The 17,836-nt window shown below is 35.9% G+C and overlaps 4 protein-coding genes across 7 annotated transcripts; 2 read left to right on the plus strand and 2 right to left on the minus strand.

The window, feature by feature from the left end:
- The first annotated feature begins 817 nt into the window (after positions 1-817).
- LOC136777428 (protein shifted-like) lies at positions 818-5,494 on the plus strand. Of its 2 annotated transcripts, none has more exons than XM_066733708.1 (6): positions 818-1,101; positions 1,440-1,682; positions 2,014-2,208; positions 3,633-3,785; positions 4,603-4,698; positions 4,766-5,494. In XM_066733708.1, the coding sequence occupies exons 1-6, from the start codon at positions 948-950 to the stop codon at positions 4,990-4,992; spliced, it is 1,068 nt and encodes a 355-aa protein (XP_066589805.1). In that variant the 5' UTR covers positions 818-947; the 3' UTR covers positions 4,993-5,494. The 2 variants fall into 2 exon arrangements, with proteins under 2 accessions (XP_066589805.1, XP_066589806.1); XM_066733709.1 differs by having other exon boundaries at positions 2,014-2,157.
- Coq7 (ubiquinone biosynthesis protein COQ7, mitochondrial) lies at positions 3,813-4,898 on the minus strand. Its single transcript, XM_066733712.1, has 3 exons — positions 4,781-4,898; positions 4,373-4,543; positions 3,813-4,300 (listed from the first exon to the last, which is right to left on the minus strand). Exons 2-3 carry the CDS (start codon positions 4,527-4,529, stop codon positions 3,870-3,872), a joined length of 588 nt encoding a protein of 195 aa, XP_066589809.1. The 5' UTR covers positions 4,530-4,543; positions 4,781-4,898; the 3' UTR covers positions 3,813-3,869.
- Positions 5,495-6,011: 517 nt separating the features above from the next.
- Positions 6,012-15,743, plus strand: ewg (DNA-binding protein Ewg). Of its 3 annotated transcripts, none has more exons than XM_066733696.1 (8): positions 6,012-6,858; positions 8,265-8,545; positions 9,671-9,795; positions 9,901-10,326; positions 10,432-10,725; positions 11,012-11,152; positions 11,239-11,386; positions 12,873-15,743. In XM_066733696.1, exons 2-8 carry the CDS (start codon positions 8,368-8,370, stop codon positions 13,202-13,204), a joined length of 1,644 nt encoding a protein of 547 aa, XP_066589793.1. In that variant the 5' UTR covers positions 6,012-6,858; positions 8,265-8,367; the 3' UTR covers positions 13,205-15,743. The 3 variants fall into 3 exon arrangements, with proteins under 3 accessions (XP_066589793.1, XP_066589794.1, XP_066589795.1); XM_066733697.1 differs by having other exon boundaries at positions 6,013-6,858; positions 8,265-8,521; XM_066733698.1 differs by having other exon boundaries at positions 6,017-6,858; positions 10,432-10,623.
- Positions 15,744-15,946: 203 nt separating this feature from the next.
- Positions 15,947-16,811, minus strand: COX5A (Cytochrome c oxidase subunit 5A). The gene is made up of 2 exons (XM_066733713.1): positions 16,518-16,811; positions 15,947-16,333 (listed from the first exon to the last, which is right to left on the minus strand). Exons 1-2 carry the CDS (start codon positions 16,723-16,725, stop codon positions 16,083-16,085), a joined length of 459 nt encoding a protein of 152 aa, XP_066589810.1. The 5' UTR covers positions 16,726-16,811; the 3' UTR covers positions 15,947-16,082.
- Between the last annotated feature and the right edge of the window lie 1,025 nt (positions 16,812-17,836).

Raw genomic sequence — 17,836 nt, forward strand, 5'->3', positions numbered from 1 at the left:
GATTGATCCTAACCTCTCACGAAAAATTGTAGTACGGGAAAGAGAGAGAGAGAGAAGATGTGTTGCATCGAGTTGCTGGCTTTGATTTGTTGGTACGGTTTGGTGTGGTGCGGTGCAGCGAGTGCCAAACGGAGGGAGAAACTTCTCTCTCTTTTCCTTTCTTTCTCTCTCCCTTCAAACACTGGTTCGAAGGTAGCTACTGCAGAGAGTAGAAGAGGTAGAGCGAGTAGATCGAGCGGGCTGCTCGGCGTATTACGAGGCACGAGAGACGAGACCGACGAGACATAGAAGAGAGGAGGAAGAGAAAAGAAGAGAGAGAGAAGAGAGGAGAGAAAAGTGGTGGACCGGGCTGGTCTGAACGAGGCGAGGCGAGCCAAGGCGAAGCCGAACCGAAGCTGAAGCTGCTCCCTCGAGATCTTTGAGCGATCGAGCAAGCGCTAGCCTGCTGCTGGATTCGTCCGTACTCCCTCCGTAGTCCGTACTTCGTACACTCCGTGGTCCGTACTTCGTTGTCGTTAGTCTCACGCGCATCAGCAGCACCAGCAGCGAGAACCTATCACGCCCGTTCCCACCCGTTAACTCCCAAATTTCACGCCGCAATTCGCGCGGCGCGCGCTCTTTTACCTACCCTAACTACTACTACTACTACTAAACTACTACGATACTACTAATACAATACTACTTCCGTCAAATTCCCCCCTCTCCTTCCTACTCGACAGACATAAACAAGAGAGTATAGAGAGGACACAAACGGAGGCGCACGCTTCGACAAGCATAAGCTCGCGCGAGCAGGAGAAGGAGCTGGTGGAGGGGGAGGGGTGGTGGAGAAAGAGAAAAAGAGGAGGAATACAACAGGTAGGAAAAGAGGCAGGCGAACCGACGGTGGGGGTTGGTTCGCGGTGTAACTGCAACAACACCTGGCGGTGCACGGCGTATCGTTGATAATTATGCAGTGGGCTTCAGCCGCCTTGGCCTCGGTGACGATCGCTCTGCTCCTGGACAACGCATCGGCGAGACATCACCACCGATCCGGAAACGGCCACAAGCCAACCGGCGACATCTCCCTCTGGATTGATCAACAGCAAATCAAGATGTTCAGCGGTGAGTAGATCCCCTCTTTTTCTTCTTTTATCCGTCTACTTATTCTATCGACTCTTTTTCTTTATTTTATAATCTCATTGCTATTATGAATTTCTTAGTTTCCCTTAATTACACCGATTAATCCAAAAGTCCCTCAGATATTCTTCCATCGATCAAAACTTAACTTTAGGCAAATTTGTCGTCTTTTAAACTCTATGGTTAAGAAATCTGCAGGTTGTATTTTAAAGATGTGAGAATGCATAGTTGAGTTCACTGACACGCGTGCTACACTTATCATTTCTATGTTCCATGCTTTTTAATGAAAGCTTCTAATTAGTCGATTGTGTTTGTGCGAATAGGCCTCGAAATGGAAATATATGCAATCACTGAGGGTAGAGTACTCTCTTACCTACTGGACCCAGAATTTGAAAGCAAATTGCCGATCATTCCGAGTGAAGTGTCCTATGTAAATTTCACGTGGAAATCAGGCGTGAAAAAGTACTTTTATAATTTCTATCGACTGAAGTCTTTCGACGAATCCATTCTCAAAACTCCATCCATCACCATCAAAACGCAAGGTCGCGTTCCAAAAAGGCCTAAAGGTAAGAGAATTCGGCTGTTCTTGTGTGTTTAATTGCTCAGTTATACCGCTGTTGATAAATAACTAGCTTTTCTGACTCTGAAAATAAAGCTGGATCTGCACAATACACTACTGGAATTGCGCGGCACGACACATTAGTTGAAGAAACGTAAACCTATCTCATATTACTATTTCAAATAGCGTATTGTGTCGTTCGATGTTGTATATTATAAATCGAGCTTAAGAAGTAGAAACAAGAAAAAATATTTTTATTCTTTGCTCGTCGTTAGAATAAGATAAAAAATATGTTCTCAGTGAGTTTATTATGATAATGTTTGGAATACTCTTTTCAGAATTTAGCGTCTTGCTGCCGTGTTCCGGAAACAATTCCGGAATAGCTCAATTCGACATCGGTTTGATGATAGAGACGCGAAAGGGGAAACCTTTGAACGGAACACCCCTGCGTCTTAGCCTGAGAAAAGAATGCACCGTGCGCGGTGAGTGCGTCAGTCGCGCCCACGATCACCATCTCTCCACTCACACATACAGTTCTGTATCACCAGTAATTCATTGCTAATTTGCTGCATGCCTCGATCGCAAACAATCGGGCCCTTAATCAGTCGAGGAATGAGAGTTAAGCTCGACTCGATTCCGATTGGACTCCGCTCGAGAATCGAGTCGTGCAGCTGCCACGAGAGGATGTCACTCGCCAACTTAATGTCCCGATTGTTTCCTTATTTAATTAACAATCGCAATGTGCCTTCGCGTGTACCACTTCTTGATACACCGCAAAAAACATAAGCTGCCAGAGCCGGTAGAATGCTTTGTTACCCCTTCTTTAATATTGCGATTTTTGTTTCCTTTTTTTTTGTTTTTAACTATTTTATTTTATTTTGATTTGGTTTTCAAATTATTTGTTGTCCCGACGAGGTCACTGCTTGTCCTCTGGGATGTTTTATATAGCTGTACGTTCTTAATTGGAAAAATAAATATAAATTGGCACAAAAGAGAGAAGAGTAAAAGCAGCAACTTGATTTTTTCTGTATTATTCGTGCCACTTTGTCAGTTTTCACATTGGAAATTCCTGTTTTTGCTAAATGCGATCTCTATGCAAAACGCTTATCTGCTTCATTTCGGGTGGGCGTTGTAGAATATGATTGTATATTCCACTGAATCGCAAGGCTCCGCGATAAAGCGAGTTTATTTTTTATTTGTAAAATTATTTTATCGATAGTACTTTATTTTATTCTTACAAGGCACACGTTTTGCATGCTGTTTTGTAACTTTAATTAGATAGTGTAAAATTTATTTGCGCTTCCGGGAAAACTTACACCATGTTGCATGGGTAACCTGATATTATAGTAAATAATTGCATGAATTTTTACGGAGTCTTGTATTCTTAATAAGTGCTGAAACTGACGTCGTGCTTTTGTATTTTTGGTTTTTTTTTTCACTGCTTTGAAACAAGAACGAAAGGAAATTTCACAAATTTGGAGTATATTAATTTTCTGTTTGATCAAAAGCAAGAAATGGATAGGCGAGGAATGTTTTTTCAAACAGACTTATTTCACACATTTTGGGAAAATTAATCTTTTTAATACTATTTAATTTTATTCAATTATCTTCAGTAGGTTTCTATTATATTTTAGGTCCATGAAACTTATTACTTATAAGAAATTAAGGACTAAAATGTGTTTTTCAATAAAATCCGACTGTATTCTAGCAAATTTGTGTACAAATAGCTATTAAATTTTTTTTATTCAAAAGTAATTTATTCTAATATACGATGATACGAGCTTTAAAATTTACGATAGAAAAAAGTATTTTAAAAATATTTTAAGTTCATACATTTTCTTTAGGAGTTTTTTTCGATATTCTGAATAAAAAAACGTTATAGTTGAAATAAGTCCATGTGAAAAGACACTCTCTAGATGTGCATTCTTTCATTAACGAGTTCTACTTTTCATTACAGAACCAAATCCTGGACCTTGTCCAGATGGGTATTTAGGCCCTCCACATTGCAAGAAAGCTCTTTGTTATCCAAATTGCATGAACGGTGGAAACTGCACAGCACCAGGTGTCTGCTCTTGCCCACCTGGCTTTCAAGGACCATACTGCGAAGGAGGTAAATAATAACCCACCACACAACGCATAAAAGTAACAATAATTTATAATAAGCTATTTATAAATAACAATATTAAATAGAATCTTAGATAACTTTGGATATGCCAATAGCCGCTTTACATCCGAATTTGATGACGTTAGTCAGAGTTTGATATAGGGGTGCCTGCTCGGCTCCGTGATCTAAACCTGTATCGTGATGCTCTTGCTCCTCGTCGCGGAATTTTTTAATTGTTTCCAGCAGTTCCTTGTCCACTTCTTCATCGCTTTCCATTAAAGTTCGAAGCTGATCATTGTAGTGCTCGACAATTACGGTCTCAACGGCTACGGTACAAGCCATAGCTGCTTTTTCTCCCAGAAGAGCTGTTCCTGCACCAAGGACATAGCCAGCAATGTTCCAAAGAGGGACAAGAGCTGTTGGTCTCACGCGGTGTTTGCGAATAAGCTCTTCAAACTTTGCGCGGTGAACTTTTTCCTGCTCCCACATGTGTTGAATTGTAGGGCCGGCTGATGTTTGACCTGTAGCATTTAAATTTTATTAAAAACTAGCACTACAAAAATATGTTATACAAAATTAACATTGATTTATACCCAGAACAGCTATTTGTCCAGCATAAATTCTATCTGCTCCTAATTCACCAGCATGATCCACTCTTATAATCGAATCCAAAAGTTTTCCTGCCCTTGTTGTTGATGTTGCAGCAGATGTGCTGGCTAATCGGGTCCCAAGCAATTTTAAAGGCATCATCTTTATCCATAAACCTGTAAAAATATATATTAATTTAACATTAAATGTGACTTCCTTTTGGATTGAATTCTAGGTATTTGTGCTGAAAAATGTTTGAATGGAGGAAAATGTGTACAAAAAGATACATGTGAATGTCCTAAAGGATATTTTGGATTACATTGTGAATTTTGTAAGTACAGTTTAAGCTATGTTTAAAAGTTATTTTTATGTACTTTAAAATAAATAAATTTTTTCAGCAAAATGTTTCATACCATGCCTAAATGGTGGAAAATGTAAAGGAAATAATGTATGCAGGTGTCCAGTTGGTTTTAAGGGAAATCACTGTGAAATTGGTAGACGTTCTCCTCAGCGGTCTGCTTGTACAAGAGCCTGCAGAAATGGAACATGTCAACCAGATAACACGTGCCTTTGCGAGCCTGGATGGTATGGAAAATTGTGCAACAAAAACAAGCCATGGGCTTAAAAATTGTGAGATTTTTTTTTAATGTGGTATTAATATAAGCTACAGAAGACTTTTGTACTTGTTTAAAATTGTCTGTATTACATTTTGTACATAATTTCTGCCAGATTACAAGCGGACTGACACAAGTTCTGGCAAACTATCATAAGGTATTATTATCTGGGAGATTTATTTAAATTACAAAAAGAATTGAGAAGTGTTGTAAAATCGAATTAGCAAATAGCAAAAAGAGCTAGCATATACGCAATTCATATAATACCCAACCCCAGATGTGATATGTAAAGCTGCTTTACACAATTTTATATTATTATTATTTTTAATAATGTATGTTTATGTTATTAAATTTATTATGACAAGATAAAAAAAATAAAAAAGAGTATATATTTTCCTGATTACGTGAGTGTTTTACTTTATTCTATTATAAAAATTACGCAAATATTGCCTAATCAACATCATATAAAATTTAAAGCTTCTGGTCAATAGTGAGAATAATAATGGTGTACTTTTACATTGGCCAAAATTTACTCACTGTCTGAAAATATTTTAGTGTACAAGTTGATGTACGTACTTAACGTAAGAAGTGGATATAAGAAACGCGTCAAAGGAAAACAAACATATTCTTAAAGGAAATATTTGTGTTTATAATTTTAAGTAAGTTTTAAGTATGGTTTACAATTATGTGATCGTAAGAAGGTTAGGTTTAGGTTAAATACACAGAGAAAAGGGGGGAGGTGAGGGGGGACTAAAAGAGCGCCAAGGGATGATTCTATATATAGAGGTATGATAACATCGTTTCAGGAACGCTGAGAATGGGTTCGGGTCGTTGGGCAGCGCTTGAGTCACGTGCCTCAGGGTCGAATCGTCCAATCGCGGCCTGTTTTGGACGATCGCCATGACGCGTAGCCCGCATTTCTCAACCAATCGCATTATTCCAGGCCCGTATACATGTATATGGCGTTTGTGTTTCTCAACTAGCTGCTGGCTTTTCGCGTATTTTCACGGAAACTGGTGAGTGGCGAATAAGGAGTTTTGCTTTGGAATAGGATAAGTTGGCGTGGAGCGCGGTCGAGATGCGCGATGGAGTTGCGTTCGGGAAATAAGGGCAATTTCGCATCGTCTGCTTGGAGTGCAACGCGCAGGCCCGCTCAAGATGGCGGCTCGGCTAGCGTGTTTGTGTGGTGGAGATGGAGGTCCGTGTAGCCGATCGATACGGCTCCTGGTTAAACGGGCGAGGGCGAAACTGGCTATGGTGCCCATGGCGGTTGTTGTGCGTGTTGTGCCGCGGCGCGACGTGGCTTGGCTCACCAGCCCGGTTAATCGCGCTAACATTCCATTACTTCGATCCAGTCGATCCAGATCCACCTAGAGAGGTCCGTTGAATTGGCGGCCACTGCTTTCGCTTTTCCATTTGCGCGCGACAGAGTGGGGAGAGGGAGAGAGAGGTAGAAAGATGTCTATTTCTCCCACATACACACACACAACAGAGAGCAAGAAGTATTAGTAGAGTAGCTTGTGTAGACCCACCGCCAACTATAGGAAAAGGCAAGAAAGTGAGGACGCGCGAGCGAGTCGAGTCAAAGAGTGAATATCGTATCGTGGCCGTGATGAGCGCGAATCGCGATAAGAGCGAGTCCGAGTCGGAGTGCAGGCAGGGCGTGGTGGTGATATCGTGAGAACCGTGACGGCTGAGAGAGCCGAGCTAAGCCTGAGTTGAGGAGAGAGAGTTGAGAGAGTGGCGGTGTCTGCAGGCTGGCTGGGCTCTGGGACGGACGGCGCGTGAGCCGCGCCGCGCGTCAACCCGCAAACCCGCAAACGCAAAGTCCTGAGAGCCCTCCCTGATCGCGGGTGACCACTCACGGGACACACAAGGTGCGTACGCAACTCGCGATTTTCATTGGGCCTGCTCCATGCCTCCGCGATGCCTTCAAAGCGGCCCCGGACCCGGAATCATTTCTCTGTGTCCTCGTGTCTTCCCTCGTGTAGAACGTCCTCTTTTGTCCGGTGCCGTCCCTGCACGTTTCTTTCCCAGCTCCCTGTATACCCCCTGCCCCTCCCTCTTTATCTACACCGAATAAACGCTCTTCGACGGCTGTCGTCAACAAGAATCGTCTACACGTCTATTTCTCTTTTTTCTTTTACCCTTGCCTTTGATTCTTCAAATACCTTCATTTCAACCCCCTCGATTTCCTCTATATTCTTATCATTATCCTTTCTACCCCCGCTCCCAATGCTCTCTTCCCATCTAACTTCAAGCCGGACGCGGATCTCCTCCCTTCGAAGCGAAACAGCCACTGACGCTACTCAACGATTTCTCTACCCTATTTTGCCATATGAATCGACAAGCTCTCTGTTTACGTTACCGCGGCGATTCTTCCGTTACCATTATTGCGCTTTCTTGTTTAAAATTTGTCTTATCGCACCGCGATTATTTCACTCCAAGCGATGTATACGCGCTACGAGCCAAATATTTCCCGCCTTGTAAAGTTTTTTGTCTCTATTATCTTGCTATTCACTTACGCTTTAATCGTTTGTTTCTTCTTGTGCTCATCCAAAATTGCTTTGTTTTCTACCTATTGTTATCTTTTCCTTTTTTCTTTTGTTTGTCCCGTACACACAACACTACAAATAGATTTTAAATTATACGCTATATACATTCGTAATCTTACATACATATTGATTTATTGATTCCTATGTAATAGAACCATGCTACCACCCCACAACTTTTATCAGATTTAAGAGATACACTATTATTAATTTTATTCTATAACTTTTATCGATACTCGTTGTTTTACCTATTACGTTAATATTTTTTTATATATTTATTTTCATTTTTAGTGCCTCCTGCCTCCCTCATCTTCATATGAGCAATTCTTAAATAGTATTATGCTAAAGAAAAGCTCTGTTATTTTCATCTTTTATGCTTGCAAAAAAATAGTTCAAAGGTCTGGAGACTGCATGACTTAAATATTGAAGGACCTTTAAGTTTAGATATTATGATAAGGGGATTGAGCACAGGGGGAAAAGTTACATAGGGGAAGTGGGACAGATGTGAGGGGTTTCACATATGACTCAGGGAGAGCATGACTATGAAAACTTATGCTTCATATTATGATTTTCCTTAATATGAAGTTTACATTATCCTTAAGAAAATGGCATATTAACTTTTCTTTCTTATTTAATATAATATTAAGATGTAGTCCAATCATTGACAATATTAGTAATTGTAATAGCGTAATAGCTTGCTATACTAAAATATGATTGTTTTTTTAAACCAGGATTAGGTGATGTAGACAAACAATTTGAGAACCAATAATTGGGAAACACTTGATAAGGAATTGAAGTTACCAAAAACTCAAAACGGAGGACGGAGATAAAAAAATGGTGTCTCTGCCTAGTGCAGAGTCTGGTACAATGGACCGAATTACAGATGATGATGACGATGAGCCCAGTAGTGGGTCTGAAGCATATGAGGAAGGCGATCTACTTACAGCTGCTATGGATGACGACGTAACGGCCCAGCTCGCCGCTGCAGGTTGGCAAATCAAACACGTTAATGGTGATTTCCATTTTTTTGCTTTTTCACCTTTTGAGTTACATATATTCTAACGGTTTTTACTTGCAAATAAAAAATCAACATCAGGGTACGTCATTGATTCTAGTACATTGAATGAGTTTTCAGTAGATTTAGAAACATAATTACATATTTTTTTAATAAATTTGCCAACTTGGCAGTTTTATTTAATCAATATAATAATTACAGAGCTCTCAATTTGGCATAGTTATGATTAAGTATACACATTGGTGAAAAACTTTTTGCAAAGAGCCTAATACACAATTCTCCAAGTTATCAAATATTTATGTAGCAATAACTAAAGTTAGTTGACATATGAGAGGAAAGCGGTGTTTTCAGAAGTTTTCAATTTATACTTAACTAGCAAATTAAAGCAAAGTAACTTTGCTTTTAATAAATGTCTTTTGAGAGTGTGATTTTTCATTTTATTACACAAAATCCTATTGTAAAATCTCAAATTAGAATCCAAATTATCTCTTTAAACTATTCTTTTGTATTGAGTGAGTTTTTTTTTTAGAAGAAAGTAATAAAATATGATTTCTTTTAGTTACGTCTATCACCGTTGTGTGCATCCTATACTATGAGTGTACTGTTTCTGTATTTGCTTGATCTTTTTCTTGTAAAATTACTTTTGTGCTGCTATTATTTCTTATTTTAGTTCATGCCTTGAATACAATTTTTTGTTTATTCAAAGTAACATTGCTTATTATTTTTAAAATGTTTTACTGATTCTATAGGGTAGAATTTAAATGTTCTGTTTGATAAACTTTTAATGATTGACATACTGATATATTTGTCCTCTATTATGCAAATTTGCTCTTACTATTCATACATTTTTTTTTAATTAATACTCTCATATTTCAAGCACGCTCCATAAATCGTTGCTTTTGCATTTTTATGTTTTGTAAATCAAAATAATTGATGCATCAGTGTAATAGTAAAACTTATATTACTATTAACTAGTAATAATCATGATCGTGATAATGAAATCCTAACTTGCATTTATTTACATAAAACATATAACAACAGGAATATTTCACTGATGTATCTTTTATTATGACTAGATTGTAACGTGAAATTTGTTTAAAACAATTTCTATAAATCACTTAGGACCTGTTGGAGTAGCCGCGGCCGCTGCAATTGTTTCCGCGAAGAAGCGCAAACGACCTCATAGTTTTGAAACCAATCCCAGTATCAGAAAGAGACAACAAAATAGATTATTAAGAAAACTCCGAGTAAGTGAATTCTAACAAATATAAGATATTTTCTATGTTAGTTACAAGCTTATGTATTTTCATGAATATTTATTAAATTAACAATTGTATGTAAATTCTTTTCAGCAAACCATAGACGAATTTGCAACGAGAGTTGGTCAACAAGCAGTAGTTTTAGTAGCTACACCAGGCAAACCAAATAGTAGTTATAAAGTATTCGGCGCGAAACCATTAGAAGACGTAGTAAAAAACTTAAGAATGACCATCATGGAAGAGTTAGAGAGTGCTCTTGCACAGCAAGCTCCTCCTCCAGTCCAAGAGGATCCATCTTTATACGAATTACCGCCCCTCATAATAGATGGGATACCCACCCCAGTAGAAAAAATGACACAAGCACAGCTTAGAGCGTTTATTCCGTTGATGCTTAAATACTCTACCGGCAGGGGTAAACCAGGCTGGGGTAGGGATAGCACAAGACCCCCTTGGTGGCCGAAAGAGCTTCCTTGGGCGAATGTTCGTATGGATGCTCGATCCGAGGACGAAAAACAAAAGGTAATATAATCCTTTAAGTCTCGTCATTGTTTTAACTTAGCCTTTATTACACTCAGCTAATTGTATTTTATTTAATACTATATTAATTAATTTTTATTATCATAGATTTCTTGGACGCACGCTTTACGACAGATAGTAATAAATTGCTACAAATTCCATGGGAGAGAAGACTTACTTCCAGCCTTTAGCGAAGAAGATGACAAATCAAACGTATTACTGCAGCAGTCTGCACCTCACTCTTCCTCTCATCAATCCCATTCATCTGGACAAGGCCAAAATGGGCAGCAGCAACAGACGGTGGGAGTTCTTCGCCTCAACAGCTCGGATTCATCTAAGGGAAACTCTTCGCCAGTACAAATCATTGCCGCGTCTCCTACAACTCTTGCCACTGCCACTCAGGTGGGAGTGGATAGAGTCTTTAAAAAATTTTGCATTCTGTCTTAAAAGATACTACGACTTCTATTACATTTTGAGTCACAATAATTCGATAAACAAATTGTTTTCCGTAGTGTATTTGGTTTCCCTTATTTGAATTTAGCCGGTGTTTATTTCCTATATTTTTATAATATAATACTTCCTTGTTTTTGTGCAAATATTATTCATTCTGTGATTATACTTTTTTTTTAATGATAAAATATTTATTTTTATAGAATAATAGTAATATTGTTCTTATTTTGTTTCACAGATGACAGCGCAGTACCCAACAGCCGTACTACAAACGATAACTAATCCTGACGGTACTGTTTCTATCATTCAAGTAGATCCAAGCAATCCCATTATTACACTACCAGATGGCACAACGGCTCAGGTTCAAGGCGTAGCAACTGTAAGTATAAGTTTCTAAAGAGAAAAATATGTTCAGACACACGCAATTGTAATAACCTGTTTTTATTTATTTTTTGATATATATAGATCCATACCAGTCAAGGTGAAGTTCAGGCACTTGCGGAAGTAGCAGGTGGTGCAGAAGGTGCAAGCGTCGCAGTTGATCTAAACAGCGTGACAGAAGCAACTTTAGGCCAGGATGGGCAGATCATTCTCACGGGAGAAGATGGACACGGTAAAACTGTTTTCTATAGGCTCTGCACCGTCGCCGGCCAGGAACTACTTGAGCAGTGACATTTTTATTGGCCCAGGACCGTTTATTGTTTTGCATGCTGTCTGCTACGCTCCGTTACTGAAAATGTTATGCTCCACTACTTTTTGCAACGAAGTAGATGTTCGATTAGTTGTGGTATTTCGTATTGTACATACAGCAAATTCGGTTAAAAGCTACGCTCAACTTTAGCTTAATTGTGCCTTTAAGAATCCATGAATTGTTAGATCTCTTGATGCAGAGGAGTATGAATAATATAGGTATTCTATGTTATTACTTACTAGTGTTTTATCCACCAAATGCAACAGTCAATGAAGATCGACTATTCTTCACGAAACTGTATATCAATATAATATATGTTAAAACGGGTCGTACCATTTTTATTTCCAACATGATGAAAAAGAACTCGCAAAGGAAATGATATCATGAAAGAATAGCATTTATTTATACATATATATGCATGTACATAATGTTTATTTTGTAGATTACATACCGTTTTCATCAGTATCCGAGAATAATTTCTTTTTACTGAAGTGATTTTTTTGTACAATTATGAGTTTGTTCTTCTCTGGCAAAGATTACGATCTGTAATTTAATTATAGCGTGCATTGACTCTGTACAGAATAAGGAAAAAATTATATACTACTAGCCTATATCCTATACATGGATTCTTAAAATCGACCACTAGATCAAATTAAGTCGTCACAGTCATGTTTGAATCTGATCTTCGTTTTACATTCATCACTTAATATTAATAAAAATTGATTATTTACTTTAAATAAACAAAGAGAAATAAAACTGCTGTATATAGATTATTTTTTGTTGATGTTTTATTATATTACGTCACGCAGCTTTTGTTTAAGCTGCCTGAATAAGACATGCATGTTTAATTTGTTAAAAGGGTAATTATTTTCCGTATTTACTCGTTTTCGTATTCTGCAAGCTCTTAAACAACAAACAGTAGTGGCCTGAACTCACTTTTTATTTTTTTCACAAGCAGCTTAAACACATTCTGCCCCTTTAAAGAAAATCACATTTTTTGTTCTAAGTAAGATGTCAATTTATATTTAAACAATTGCAATATTTATTAACGATCAAGTACATTAAATGTACTATTTATAAAAATCTTTGGCTTTTTCTCTATTATTTTGCATTAAGTATGGTTATTTTTTCTTTAGCTTATGTAAGATTGATGAAGTATGAATGTTTTATTATAAATAAATGTATAAGTGATTAAGAAATTTCGCAAAGCATTCATCTGTATGCTGAACTGGAGATCTCATTATATAGTAAAGGAGTTAAATAATATAAGGTGGCCATATAAATATAGCTTAAAAATGGAGCACAACCTAACGAGATATTTTTGAAAGATTAATAGATATTCCAGTTGAGTATGCAAAGAAATGCCTGATATCGGGCAGCAGACAGGACACCTACTTCTGTGTTACAGGTTATCCCGTTTCTGTTTCCGGAGTTATCACAGTGCCAGTGTCGGCTAGTATGTACCAAACAATGGTGGCAAACATTCAGAGCGACGGTACGATGCAAGTCGTGACACCAATGGTTCAAGTACCAAAAGTTGAACCAGGCAATGGAGAGACTAGCATTGAAGCAGTCACGATTCAAGGACATCCGATGACGATGATCAACGCAGCTGGAGAACATCAAGTACTCCAAGTAATCTCGCTGAAAGACGCAAATGTCTTAACCAAGGCGATGCAAGCCGAGGTTGTCAAAGACGAAGACAGCCAACAACAGCAAACAGTGTCTAGTCCCGAATAAATGTGTTGTTGTTGCATAGATTGAAATACTGATTGTTTTCCATTGGCATATGCAAAATACAACGGTGCATGAGAAAAGCGGTTATAATAGCAGATTTCGGTGCGCGTTAAGGAAATAGAGCTTAAATTATTCTCTACGTCTTTAAAAGACGTGTTCCCTGAAAAATGGGAATTCGTAAAAAAAAGTTCCCTTGAATCCCACGGTGCACTGTATTTTTGCTACTTTATCGAACACGGTTCGACTGCTTAACTCATTGGATTAGAAGATAATCATATTTGTATTTAAGATCTATTATTAATAATATATTAAACATTCACTTGCAAATTCGATTTTTCTAAAGTGGTACTGATTCATAATGGGTACTACTTTGTATTCGATGAAAGTCTATAGCTGTCATCAGTTGTCCAGTAGTAAATGTATTGTTATTTGGAGAGCGTGTGATTTTCCAATATCAACAAGCACAATAGTAATATATTTTCATCTAGTCTTATTACTTAAGAGTCAGTTAGGAATATAAGTCTGATAGAGGTGTACCAAAGATTTTGTAATTAACAAATAACGTTATTGAAATTGGAAAAAATATTGAATGAATTATAATTCTACGGGATGATGCCAACTATAAATATCATTGTCAAAAGCTTCTTGATTATATACATTGACATTAGTGTTTTTTTAATGCAACACCCTTGTCACTGTATAAACATAAATTTATGTCTATGGTAATATATAACATATTACTAAACTATATCATTGATTTTCTCCAATTCAGGGAGTAAATCGGAATTTTCATTGAACAGTATTTATGTTTGATCAGATTCTCAGTTGCTTGAGATATTTTCACGATGTACAACAATGAATATACTGTTAATATAGAAAATTATGTAAGAGTAAAAATTGGATAAGAAAATATTTCAAGAATCTCAAGCACCTGAAGAATTTGGTGTGAAAAATAATATTTCCAGCTCTAACAAATTTCGATACCTGCGTAGCTTACATTGCGTATTTGCATATTTTTATCAGAAGGGAATTACTATGATTCTTATTTTGATCATGAAAATATGTAACAATAGACATATACACATTGATATACATTAATGATCTATCTTGTAGTACTAATGAAGAATTAAGCATTTCTGACGGGTACAAATAGGGTAAGGAATCATTTTTGACCCATTGACATACGTTTTTGAAATTTGAGTGCACACTCCTTAGGTACCAAACGAATTAACTCAATATTTCATGATGCATTGGATTTTATTAAATGTGTCTCTATTATTCCTAATTAGAACATATTTTATTTGCTTGTCGGAATAGACAATCTATTTTGACAAAGTATTATATTCTTTTTTTTTTTTAAATTAATAATTAATCAAATAAAATTTGTACAAAAGTAATGGTGTATAGTCGATCAATGTAAACGAATAGCGCATTACTTGTATTGTGCTCTATTTGTAATTATTATAATAATTATATAATATTTATGTTTGATTTGTTTGAAAGTAATGATATTCAAAATTTGAATTTAATTCGATTTTATATAAAACGAATTTTGTATATCTAAATTTAACGGAGAGTGTATTTATTGTGTGCAATCTTGTTTCAATGTTGCGGTAGAAAGATAGTGGAGAAACAAAATTGTTTTTCTATGACATTCTATTTACAATACTTATAAAGAAGTAAGTGTATTGTCGTTAATTGTTCGATAGTATCGAGTTTGTTTTGAATTATATACATAAACTCTAGGTCTATTCTTATTAACTATACCTTCTGTGCTCTTTTTACATTTTACAGTACCAATTTATCTGAAAGGTTAATGATAGATATGAGAAAGAATGAGAAGGTATAGGGAATAGACCTTACTATTAGAATTCTTTAAAAGTTCTCAATTTAATTTATTCGTAGTGCTGTATAATTGATTTTTATAAATAATACATAGTATAATGATTTAAAATAATTACACATGATTTTTGTGATATACCTGACGTCTATTATTGATATGTTTTTGTCATGAATGAAGTTCCTGTAGTTTTTTAATACCTTTTAAAATTTTAACTCATAAATGCAGAAAAACTCGTAACATTGAAACAATTAACTGCCCTCAACACCAAGAATAATTCTATTAAATAGGTTTTTATAACAATATAGACAGACTACTTAAATCTAGAAATGATCATGGCAAATAATAGTAAATGAACATTTGTTGTATTATTTTTAGAATCATGGATTTTGAAAATTAAATGTATATTACATACTAATATTGGTAAGGTCATGTTACTTTAATTTTACGACATTAAAGAGCACATTAAGCATAATTTAAGCAAACTTTGAAAGGACAAAAAATGTGTATCACCTTCTTAAAAGATAGTTATAGGCATATATGTATATGACATTACTACTGTGTATCTTATGATGTAATTTGTAAATAAGTCGTTGTAGTGTCATCCTTCCTCTTTGGTTACTTTTGGTGTAAAGAATAATGAGTTCCCAATTAGAAAAATGACATAAGGAACCAATGGTATAAAAATGAATTAAAACACAACGAATGCTGTATCGTCTATTTCAATTACCCATCAGTAAGTTTTAAGGTGGTTAAAGAGTTTTTATGTTTATTGTAAATTACTTTACATTAACTCTTTTTGGTACCACTGGAAGAATTTTAAATGTAATAAAATCAAGGTTCCCCATTTGAAATTATTATAATACATCACAACTTAAACATATTAGATCAAAAATCCTTTTAAATTGGTATTTTAAATTGTAATTTTATTTAACAATATTTTTTCTGGGATAACTTATTGGGAGATGAATTAGATTTTACAATTTCTTGTACAGACAATAATTACTATTGAAAGGAACTAGAAATAAAATATAAACAGATTTAGTGAATATCAAATACATTGTCCATTGCTAGCTCTGGCTTATCATATCCTAACTCTTCTGGTGTACTAATACCAAGCTCATCTAAGGTTGGCCTGATTTCTTTAATGACCCAATTATATGTTGACATCTCGTAACCAGTTTTAAACTTAACAAGCTCTAGAAGTCTGATAGCAACAGCAATGTCATTTAAGCGTCTGGCTGCTTTTAAGGCTGCGACTAGAATTCTTGGTTCAGGCACAAGGTCCATTCCTGTTTGTAAGAATAACATTAAATAAATAGAGATTATTATCAGCCAAAGTAAAGAGAAGGTCAATAATAAAAATGTAAGGTAAATGTCACTTTTATCAAGAGAATAATGAAAAGTATTGGTAAAAAATCTTATACTAATTCTAAAATTTTCAATGAATTATTTAACATACAATAAATAACTTACCAGCTAAATCATTTAAACCTTTCCTAAGTTCCCAACCATCAATATCATTACGATTAAAGTAATTTTCAAATCTGGTGTCGAATTCATCATCTGATTCTTTGGGCCCATGAGACATTAACCTGGTATTTTTTGATGCAATCATTGCTGCGCGTGAAAACACTGCATTTTTAACGGTGCCTCCAAGGCGACCAGCCACAGCTCGAAACATCGTTTCAATAATTTTACCTGAAATCAAAATCTTATTGCAAAAAGATGTCTGAAATACGGCCCTTATTGCGTAAACGCAAAGAAAACAGAAGTTATCTTTAAATCGAGGCAACAAAATCGACTTATTTACTTCGAGTTTCGACTTTTGTTTCGATTATAAGATTATCGCAGCTCAATTCAAGCTATATATCTAATAGGGCCGCTAGCGCACATTGACGCTTGATTTGATTGTATTTTAGGCTAATCGCTGATCTTCTACACGACTACACGCTATACGGTAATAAAGTACTAATACAATCATAATGTAGGGAGATTGTATTGCAATATATGTATAGGAAAACGTACTCCAAAAAATGTTAAGGGCCAACGGTACAGTCGGAAATTCAATGCTAGCAACTTAAAAAATTGGAATTAAAAAAGCAGTTTTCGCACCAGATAAAGAGCAGTTATACTTGAAAATGAGTCATCTTGAAATAATGACTCCAACCTTTATTCAGATCACTTAACTTTTCAACTGCCCGGCATGAAAACTGATTTTTTAACTTCAATTTTTTAAGTTGTTAGCATTGAATTTCCGACTGTACCGTTGGCCCTAAATGTTACCGATAGATAACGCTGTTAGTATGCTGCTTATATACATTATTATTACTACACATTCTCACTTCACTGTTTTTGAATTACTTTACTAGTGTATTGACGCAAACAACGGTAGACGCAACCAATCAGATTTTAGTCAACTTATCTGAATCTGAAGGCTATCATTATACAAAAACCGCCAAATTTGATTATTTTATGGTATAGAATTTATTGTGCATAATATTAAGTATACTTGACGAAAAATTGCTATTTTTTATGCTTATAAAGATAAATGAATTTTATGATTAACTACACTCAGAAGCGAATTATAGTAAGCACTAAGAATATTAATCAAGAAACTTAAAAGTCTCCACCAAAAATTGAAATAACCACCATTTATATGTAATAGTAAGTTTTTTGTACAAAAAGCTCTTCTTCGATTTACATCACAATTTTTCAATCTGCGCGCATATTGATATGCGGATTCCAAATGAATGTCAATACATTAATGTGTATTCAATATAAGTTTAAAGAAA

This window comes from Prorops nasuta, unplaced genomic scaffold (genome assembly GCF_024137725.1).
Source record: "Prorops nasuta isolate Cenicafe-Biocafe unplaced genomic scaffold, Cenicafe_Pnas_1.2 PNAS00011, whole genome shotgun sequence".
In the NCBI taxonomy this organism is placed as follows: domain Eukaryota; kingdom Metazoa; phylum Arthropoda; class Insecta; order Hymenoptera; family Bethylidae; genus Prorops; species Prorops nasuta.